General features: G+C 51.3%; 1 protein-coding gene across 1 annotated transcript in view; it reads right to left on the bottom strand.

The window, feature by feature from the left end:
* Positions 1-1,595: 1,595 nt before the first annotated feature.
* SCNN1A (sodium channel, non voltage gated 1 alpha subunit) overlaps positions 1,596-10,081 on the bottom strand; it is a 29,919-nt gene continuing 21,433 nt past the window's right edge. The window contains 2 exon segments of the mRNA XM_015420728.1: positions 1,596-1,976; positions 6,035-6,110. Coding sequence (XP_015276214.1) covers positions 1,596-1,976; positions 6,035-6,110 — 457 coding nt within the window.

The following is a 10,081-nucleotide window of genomic DNA, read 5'->3' as shown; positions in this document are numbered from 1 at the left end:
GTGTGGCCTAATATGCTAATGAGTTTCTGCTGTTGGGTGTGGCCTATTATGCTAATGAGTTCCTGCTGGGCTTTTTCTACAAAAAAAGCCCTGTGCATGACAATGCACCATCCCCTTCCCCCCCATTTGCTGGGAAGCAGGCTGGAATGTGTTTGCGGGATGCTGCATCAGCATAATTGGGAAAAGAAAAAGCAGAGGTCATATGTGCTCACGAACGCAGGAGGGAGCTCTTGGAAGGTTAGCTGCACAAGAATGCGCACAGCTGCTGGATTTCCATTCCGGCCCATCTGTAAATTCACCCTTGGCCACTGACCTGTCTTTCTGTAACCCCTGGGGTAGTGCTGCTTCGGGGGGGGGGGGACGGGACGACACACACAAAGGACTAAGTTTCTAACCTTATTGCCAAACTTTTTATTGGGGATGGAGGAGAATGCCAGTGGGGATTGGGGCTGCAAAAATTGTCCTGATATGGGAGGGATTGGTGAAGACAGACTTTCTCGTCCCTGTGGGTTCAGCAAAGCAGGTTTTAGAAAATGCAAGAAAGACATAGGGAAACAAGGGAGGTTTGTGGAAGCACCGCAACGCTCTGGAGAGGTGGGGAAAATAACCTGGCTGCCCCCCCCCCCCCAAAATAACATCCAAGCCAGTTCAAACAACCTATGTTACAGTATCATGTCCTGTTTCCTGTCTTTGTGTAAACTGCCTAAGGTGACCTCTTCTAAAGCAGTGTTAGTTTGGTGTGGTGGTTAAGACTTCGGACTCTAAACTGGGAGAACCGGGTTTGATTCCCCACTCCTCCACATGCAGTTGCTGGTGTGACCGTGGGTCAGTCACAAGTCCTTTCAGAGCTCTCAAGGGCAGTTCTCGGGAGAGCTCTCTCAGCCCCACCTACCTCACAGGGTGTCTGTTGTGGGGAGGGGAAGGGAAAGGAGTTTGTAAGCCACTCTAAGACTCCTTCAGGTAGTGAACGGCAGGGTATAAATCCAATCTCCGCCTCCTCCTCCTCCTGGCTGTGCATTCAGAGAGACTCTGGCTTAGGACATGGTGTCCACAGCGGTGAGCCTGGGGTGAAAGATGAACAGTTGAGAATACAGATGGAAGGGCGTGCAGATTTTAAGGCTGCGTTCTCCTATTGTGTTTCCCATTCATTTGAAGGTCTCTCTCATGTCATGCATCACACAGATGGGATAAAAATAAAGCCCTCTTTGGATAGATCACAACCCATCTCTTTAATGTGGTTCTTGTTTTTTTAAAGATAGTTACAGACTACCTAAAGTGAGCCCAGCAAAGGAAAGCCACGCAAAAGGCAGATTCCAATTTGATTGGCCCTGTGTTGGTGCATCCTTGCCCCTTTCTATGAGGTATTGCCTGCTTCCCCTGCCCTGTGGAGATATCAGGCTTATAGCTTGGTGGGTTGCAGGAACTGAGACCAGTGTTCCTTCTAAGCTGAGCACAGTTCTTTAGCCTCCAGCTCACCCATATTTGTCTTAGGTCAGGAAGGAGGGCTCCAGAGCAAACCAATTTATGCAGCAGCCAAATTGCTCGCTCCCAACTTTAATGCCAATTGCTCACAAAGTAGGATTATTGCTCACAGCTTAGAGGGAGCATTGGCTGAAATCCTCTCCCAACAGTAATGCCCACCAGGCCCAAGCGGGGCCTTCTTTCCCACTGGAGGGAAAGCTGTGCACGGCAAGCGATTCCAAGCTATTGTAGGAAGGCAGCGGGGCCACCCCGGACGCAACAGGCAGATGCGTTGGGGCGCCAGGCATAGAAGGTGCACTGCAGAAGGTGGAGTTGTCGTGGCCGCCGGAGGCGGGGCGGTCAGAGGATCGATGCAGGTAGGCCCACTGGAAGGCCAGGATGCAGGTGACGGCGAGGAAGTCGAAAATCAGCTCGGCCATCTCGACGACGGAGAGGACGGAGGAACCGAACCAGAGGCTCCACTGGTTGCCCAGCTGGGACAGCAACGTCACCACCTGCCAAAGCGGAGAGCGCAAAGTCAGGGGAGCGGGAGAACCGCAGTGCTCCAGGAAAGCTCCCCAAAATGTTCTGTGGCCCCAGTTGGTTTTTCTTTGGAACTTGCAGCCGCGTGGGGCCCTGGGTTCCGGGTGTGATGGAAGGTGGGGTGGGAATGAACCGTTTCCCTCTGCAACTGTGGTTAGTGCTCTGGAGCTCTTTGCCCTGTTTTTTTTGGGGGGAAGGATATGAGAAAGCTACCGTGTCCATGGAGGCAAATAACAGCATTGTGGTAAGGGAGCCAACCAATGTTCCCTCTAAGCGGACTTCGTGTGAGCTAGCTCGCAGTTTTTTAGCCTCCGGCTCTCACATTCTTGGCTCAGCTCAGGAAGGAGGGCTCCAGGCCAAACTAATGTATGCAGCAGCCCAATCGCTCGCTCACAACTTTAATGCCAGAAGCTCACAAAGTGGAATTTTTGCTCACAAGTCTCCACAGCTTAGAGGGAGCATTGGTCCCAACTCTGGGTTGGGAAACCCTTAGTGATCTGGGCGGAGTCTGGGAAGGATGGGTTTTGGGGAGGGACCTCAGTGGGGTATAATGCCATAGAGTCCGCCCAGCAAAGCAGCCATTTGCTCCCGGGGGAACTGATCTCTGTATTCCGGAGATCAGTTGTAATCCTGCAGGATCTCCAGGCCCCATGTGGAGGTTTCACCCAAACAAAACATCAAAGTGCAGGTTTACATTCTGTTCAAATATTCAGACAGCACCTTGTCGGTATCACAATCACTAGTCCCATGGGACTGTAGGAATTTACCCATTTCAAATACAGTCTTTTTCAAGGACTGTGATGTATATAAAGAACATAAACACGGCTATTTTTGGGCAGGAACGCACAGGAACGGAGTTCCGGCTGGCTCCAAAGTTGAACACGCCAAGCAGGAACTCAGTAGAATAATAGGCCACACCCAACAGCAGGAACTCATTAGGGTTGGCTACATTAGGGGTATGTGGCATAACATGCAAAGGAGTTCCTGCTACAAAAAAAGCCCTGGGTTTTGACAACAAACAAGGTAAACAGAATAACAAGCAAAAAGGTGGGTGTGGCTCGAGGAGCACACTTCTGGTAACATGGGGGTGCAGCCTAATATGCTAATGAGCTATGCTCTCATGGGTGTGGCTGGATAGGCTAATGAGTTTCTGTTGTTGGGTGTGGCCTATTATGCTAATGAGTTCCTGCTGGGCTTTTTCTACAAAAAAAGCCCTGATAAGGCACAACAATTTCTCTTTGTGAGCACAAAAACGCTTACGGCAGCAGCGTATATTAGGGGTTTTTGTGCTCAGAAAGAGAAATTATTGTGCCTTATATTCTTTATATACATCACAGTCCTTGAACATGACCCACTTGGAGGTTGGCAACCTTCCACTGCAGGGCCATTTAGTTTAGGAAATGGTGTGTGTTGGGATGAGAAAGGGTTACGGTTCCCTCCCGCCTGGTCCCGAAAGAACTGCTTCCTGTATGGGGGTGTTATTTCCAAAGGGAAAAAGAAATGCTTGGGAACACTGGACGTGGAGATCCCAGCATCAAGGGTAGGTTTGCCCTCTACGGCTGCCTGTGAGCTCTCGTAAGGGGGTGGGGGTGGGGCAAATTCTGCAGAATTTTGAAATTTGGATTATGTCAAAATTTGATTCCCGAATCCAGGATCAAACATTGGCAAGCCGGCTCTTCTCATTTGCTGAAGGGTTAGGAGAACGCGGTCTGCATTTTAATGCAGTCGGCGTGAAATGTCTCCTCCTGCAACACGTCAGATGCTGTCGAATGTTGATGGCTAATGGCTGTTTGCAAGATTTTTTTGTATGCCAAGTGCCGGCAAGGTAAAATATTTGCAAAGTGACAGAAAACCCTTTCTGCTTCCATTGCAAAATGGTCAGATGGGCTAGAACGAAATTTAATAAAAATTCAAACTGGTTCGCATCAAAATGCCTTGCTTTTGCAGGGTCATGGAAGCAAGCGGAGACATCGTTTTTGGAAGTCTACCAACACGCTTTGCTCCGTCGTTTATCTGGTTGTTTGCATTTTTGGTTTTAAATATTTTATAAGACCTATGATATGAGTGTTGTAATCTGAAAGGTGGTAAGAAAATGCAGTAAAATGAGGCAGCAGTGTATTGCCAAGGGGAAAAGAGGTTCTTTTCCACTAAGGGATTCGAAGGCAATAAACACACCCAGGGGTCATTTCCTGCAGGAGCGCACAGGAGCGGAGCTCCGGCAGTAAAGAGCGCAGGGGGTGGGCACATGCAACAAGCCCCACCCCCTGCTCCCAGCAGCCCTCAGTCAGAGCAAGAAGCAGCCAGGTAAATTGCAGAGCTCCCCCCGGCCCCCCAGTCCAAAACTGTCCAGTGGCACCTTTAAGACCAAGCTTTATTCAGGTACAAGCTCTCCCTCCTCTGCGAGGGCAGATCTGCACATTCCCCCCCCCCCAATAGCTAGCAATGCAAAACAGTCCAGTGGAGCGGTGGGTGTTGCCTTCTGACACACTTCCAGTGATGTCAGGGGGTGTGGCATATGCAAATAAGTTATGCTAATGAGCTCCTGCACCTCTTTTTCTATGAAATGACCCCTGAACACACCAGTGGTGAAGGACAACTGTTTTATTGAAATGAAGTATTAACAAGTCACAGAAATAAACACAGAATATACCCATGCTCCTTCTGTTACAGAAACCACAAAGAATGACAGCGGGCAGACTCCAGGTGTTGGTTACGAGTGTGGACTCTAATGTGGGAGAAACGGGTTTGATTCCCCACTCCTCCACATGCAGCTGCTGTTGTGACCTTGAGTCAGTCACATGGTCTCTCAGAGCTGTTCTCTCAAGAGCAGTTCTCGAGAGAGCTCTCTCAGACCCATCTACCTCACAGGTTGTCTGTTGTGGGAAGGGGAAGGGGAAGGGAAAGAAGATTGTAAGCCAGTCAGACTTCTTCAGGTAGTGAAGGGCGGGGTATAAAACCAATCTCCTCCTCCTTTTCTCCTCCTCTCCTCCACAGTCCTGCCTGAGCTGAGGTTCAGCACCTGGAGTCTGCTGCTTGCCATTCTTCAGGGTTCTTGTAGTAGAAGGGGTGTGGGTATATTCTCTGTTTTATTCCCTGTTTATTCTTGTGACTTGTTGATGTCTATTACAGAGATTTCAATAAAAGCGTTGTCCTTCAGCACCGGTGCATTTATTGCTTTCGAATCCTTTAGTGGAAAAGAACCTCTTTGCCTCTTGGCAACACAAGGAAGAAGGGGGGGGGGGAGGCTTGCTTTGCCATTAAGTGATGTTACAGACGCTGTCCAATAGATGCTGATGACACTGTAAATACTGCATTGGCAATGGCGTTTCTGACTGCCGTTTGATTCTGTTGGGGTTTTGTAGTTCATGCGCTGGGAAAATGCACTGTTTGGAACACAAAAGCATTTGTTGGAAGGGAGACCTCTAGATACCCATTCAGTGCAATTGTAGTCTGCGAAAATGAAAGTTTAAAAGACCAGCCGTGCTTGGCGTCAGGAGTCCTCCCCTGGGGTGTGGGTTTTCTCCTGCTGGGGCTGCTAACACAGTGCAGCGAGAACCGGGCTTCCATCGGGTGGGTTTCCCCACACTTTCCCTACCCCCCCACAATCCCTCCCCTGCACCACCAGAGGGCTCTTTCGAGCTTAAAAACAATTGATCTGTGGCTATCGCCTTACTGTGCAAGAATGCTGATCACCCCACGCTGCAGTGACACAGCTGTGGGGGAGAATAATGACACCCAAGCGGGCGGGAAAGAGCCGAGCTGTCAGATCCCCTTGGCATCCAACCTGGCTTTACTGCAACCTATCCCAAAACCCTGTTGTGAAGCAGATTCAGGAGAGATCGTAGCAAAGCAGGAAGATGTGTGTATGGATGCCGGTTCTGTGGGGAAGCGGGGGGGGGGGGTAAACCCTGCTTCACGCTACCACCTGAACCAGACTGAAGCGGTAGGGTGGCGGTGACCTCAGTCACTTCTCTAGGGCGAGCAGCGCAGGAGCCAGCGGGTGCTGAGCGACGCTGAGCAGAATACATACTGTGAAAGCAGGAGACTCCCCGTTGCTTTTATAATTCCACTCCTGAAAAAATATATTCACTTTGGCAATTCCATTCCTAGTAATGAAAGAGGGATTGAGTGAACCTAGCTTTACAAGAACGGGCACCTTCAACACGGTCCGACGTGTGCCTCTCCCCCCAATCTTGCGCTCCTCCCCTTCTTTCCACATTCTTCAGCCTGCTGCCTTTTCCTAAACCTTCCGTAGCCTGTGTCTGTGTCAGAACTACCCAAACCGCACCGTAACAGTGCAAGAACTTCGGAAGCAATAGGAGTATCTGCCCAGAAACCCTACGCAGATTTCCTGGCTGATTTGTTTCTGCAGCATACCGGCTCACCTCTTTCCTGCTTCATTTAATCAGCCTTACAGGCCTCTATCACTCAAGAAACACCTCATGCCCCTTTGCCATCAGACGGAAATTGTGTGACCTGGGGATCCTGCCCCCTGTCGTGCCTCCGATGGGTTTCTGGGTGCCTGCTTATTTCCAGTTTGGAGAGCCAGTTCGGTGTGGTGGTTAAGTGCGCGGACTCTAATCTGGGAGAACCGGGTTTGATCCCATGCACCTGGCTGGATGACCTTGGGCAAGCCGTAGCTCTGATAAGAGCTGTCCTTGAAAAAGAGCAGTTTGTGTCAGAGTTCTCTCAGCCCCACCCACCTCACAGGGTGTCTGTTGTGTGGAGGGGAAGGGAAAGGAGTTTGTAGGCCGCTCTGAGACTCCAAGCGAAGGGCGGGGTATAAATCCAATCTCCTCCTCCTCTTCTTCTTCTTCTTCTCCCCCCCCCTAAAATAGCTCTTCCTCACAATGCAAATGTTCCTGGCCCAATCCTGGTGGAGCAAGCTCCCAATTGAGATCAGGAGGCCCCTGTGGGGCTTATTGCAATTCTCCAGGGCCTGTAAAACGGACCTTTGGTTGAGGCGATGGGTTGCCTCACTATATTTGGCCTCCCCTGCTCTAACCAGCCCCCCCCTCCAACTAGCCTACGCTGTTGGTTACATCAGCTTGTATCATAGGCTGGGGGATGGCCCAGGTATTACCTCGATGGCCCTTCCCGAGTTAGTCATATCCCCGAGGTCTAGGCTTTTACCATCTCGCCATCACGGAGGTTTCGTTGGGTCTTCTGATTTTAACGTATAAATTATATAAATCGGTTTTTATGTCTTTGTGGTGCGTTGTACCCCGCCCTGAGCCCGCTTGCGGGGGAGGGCGGGATTTACAAAATCTCAGAAAGAAAGAAAGAAAGAAAGAACCTGTCCTGACTTTCTTTCACCTTACTGGAGCAGAAAGTCCTTCAGAAAAGCCCAAGAGGCATCACTTCTGGGTCTGTGGGGAGCACCCATTTGCATATTGCTGTCTCCACCATAGGAGGGTGCTTGGTTCGGGACATCCTGAACATTTTGCGGCACTTCCTAACATTTTGTGATTGGCCCCAACCGTGGTGAGCCATTGGCTTCATTAGCACGGTCCCATTAGCATGGCAGCCATTTTGTTATGGCACCCTGCTACCTGTTCTCCAAATACCAAAAGATCAACAAGATCAGGGATCCTGTGGCTGAGTCCCAGATCCTAGCACCTCCTCATCCCTCCCGGTGGATCCAGAGCCAATCCAAATGTACAGGGCACAGCTTTCCATGGGACAACCAGCTCCGGAATGCCTACAAAGGGCACTTCTTTGAATGGAGTCCCACATCCATCTCCTGCACACGGAGATCATGAGTTTCATAGCGTTTTCCTGCCAAGCTAACTTTCAATCCACTTTCCACATATTCGCATATTAGGCCACACCCCCGTGCCTTCCCTTGGCTTGCCTGGGTGCCCTGGGGCTCCCCCCGCAGGCCCTTGGAGGGAGGGGAAGGCGGGGAGCCTGGGCGAGCCCCCCCTTGGAGGGGAGGGAAGGCAGTTTAAACTGCCTTCCCTTGGCTTGCCTGGGTGCCCTGCGGCTGCGGGGAGCCTGGGCAAGCCGGCCTTGGACAGGTCAGGGAAGTAGGGCTGCCAAATGCCCCCGGGGGGCAGATTTCCCCCCCACTGTCGAGCCCCAATTTCCGCCCCCGCGGAATCGGGGCCCGGGGGAAACCCCACCCCCTCGTGCACGTCACCCGGATGTGACGTCGCACGCTGGGGGCGGGGCCACAGCCATTTGAGGGGAAAACATAGAGTTTCCCCCTCAAATGGCTGTGGCCCCGCCCCCAGCGTGCGACGTCACATCTGGCTGACGTAGGTGTGGCGCGCACGCGCACCAGGAGATAGCCTGGGGTCCCCCGCCGAGGAGGTAAGAGACATTTGGCAACCCTATGGGGAAGGCATGGGGAGGCATTTAAATGCCTCCCTGATTCTTCCAGGGGCACCCCTGGCCCGCCTGCTTCGGAGCCGCCGGGGGGGGGTTCGCTCTCCAGGCCTCCCCTCTGTAGCCACGCACGCAGAGGTTTTGGCTGTAGTGGGCATGGCCAACTCTGAAGCCAGCCGGAACGCTGTTTCTGTGCGTTCCTGCCCAAAAATAGCCCTGTGTGATTCTATGACTGAACCACTGTCTGCCTCTGCATAGCAACCCTGGACTTCCTCGGTAGTCTCCCATTGAAAGACTAGTCGGGGCCGCCCCTGCTTAGCTTCTGAGATCTGAAGAGATCGGCCCACCCTGGCCCGTCCAGCTCAGAGCCTTCAAGGTGTTACTGGACTCAGACCTTCCACTTTTGAGTACGTCACTTTCCGTGCACATTCTGGGGGTAGTATGGTGTGGGCCATGGGGTGAAGATCTCACCGCACAGACGCTAAACACAGCTTTTTGGAAGAAAGTATCTTGTGGTAAACCACTGTGAGTGTCAAGTGACTGAGCCAACCTGTGAAAATGAACACAGGGAGCTTGGGATCCAGAATTAGTCAGTCCATGTGGGGCTGTGATCTCCCATGCTATTTCATGACTAGAACGAAATGTTGACATTTCCCAAGCTGAGCCTCTGACACTGCCTTAGGCCAGGTTAGACTGTTGGTCAGTCTAGCTTGGTACAGTCTACCCTGATTGGCCTGCTGGGACTTGGGAAAAGGTTGTGCCATTCCCTTCTGCCTGTGATCCTTTCGCTGGAGAGGCCAAGGGTTGAACCAGGGACTCTCTGCAGGGCGAGCTGGCGGTCTACCACTCAGAAGAAGAAGAAGAAGAGAAGAGATTGGATTTATACCCTGCCCTTCACTTGGAGTCTCAGAGCGGCTTACAAACTCCTTTCCCCTCCCCTCCCCACAACAGACACCCTGTGAGGTGTGTGGGGCTGAGAGAACTCTGACAGAAACTGCTCTTTTTCAAGGACAGCTGTGCCAGAGCCTGTGACTGACCCAAGTTCACATCAGCAGGTGCAAGTGGAGGAGTGGGGGAATTAAACCCGGTTCTCCCAGATTAGAGTCCACGCACTTAACCTCTACACCAAACTGGCTCTCTACACCAAACTGGCTCAGCCGCTGCCCTTCTTAACATTCTCTGCCACCTGGATTTGTAGGCAAGTCGGACAAAACGAAGCCGTTTTGGCTCTGATCCCGGTCTAGGGGCACACAACAATCAGCTATTCTGAAGGAGACGAAACTCTCAGTCGCTGCAAAAAACACATTCAGCCAGTCCATTGCATGTGTACGTGCGTGTAAGGTGAGCATTCTGTTGCAGAGGTTTACAAGTTGCAGCTATCAGTTCCTGCAGCTATGCAAGGCTTCCCCGGATCGAGGTGTTTGGCCTCTGGGCTTCTATTGGTTGCGAGCCACTTGAAATGGAGAAGAACAAATTTAGAGTCCAGCGGCACCTTTAAGACCAGCAAAGGTTTATTGAAGGTATGAGCTTTCGTGCGCAAGGCACACTTTTTCATTGGAATGGCAGATGAGGTCCTAACTTTATAGACAGGGATTGAACAGCCAATTAATGTGTAACACGATGATGTTTAAGTGATGCAAAGTGAGAAACTAAATAAGTTAAGATTATTCTAAATAAGTTAAGATTAAAGATTAATGAGTTCCTTCTGGGCGTGGACAACTTGGGAGCTGGCCGGAACTCTGTTCCT

The sequence above is a fragment of the Gekko japonicus genome, unplaced genomic scaffold, assembly GCF_001447785.1.
Source record: "Gekko japonicus isolate JY-2015 unplaced genomic scaffold, Gekko_japonicus_V1.1 scaffold1516, whole genome shotgun sequence".
NCBI classification, from domain to species: Eukaryota; Metazoa; Chordata; class Lepidosauria; order Squamata; family Gekkonidae; genus Gekko; species Gekko japonicus.
This window is presented reverse-complemented; position numbering and strand designations above follow the sequence as displayed.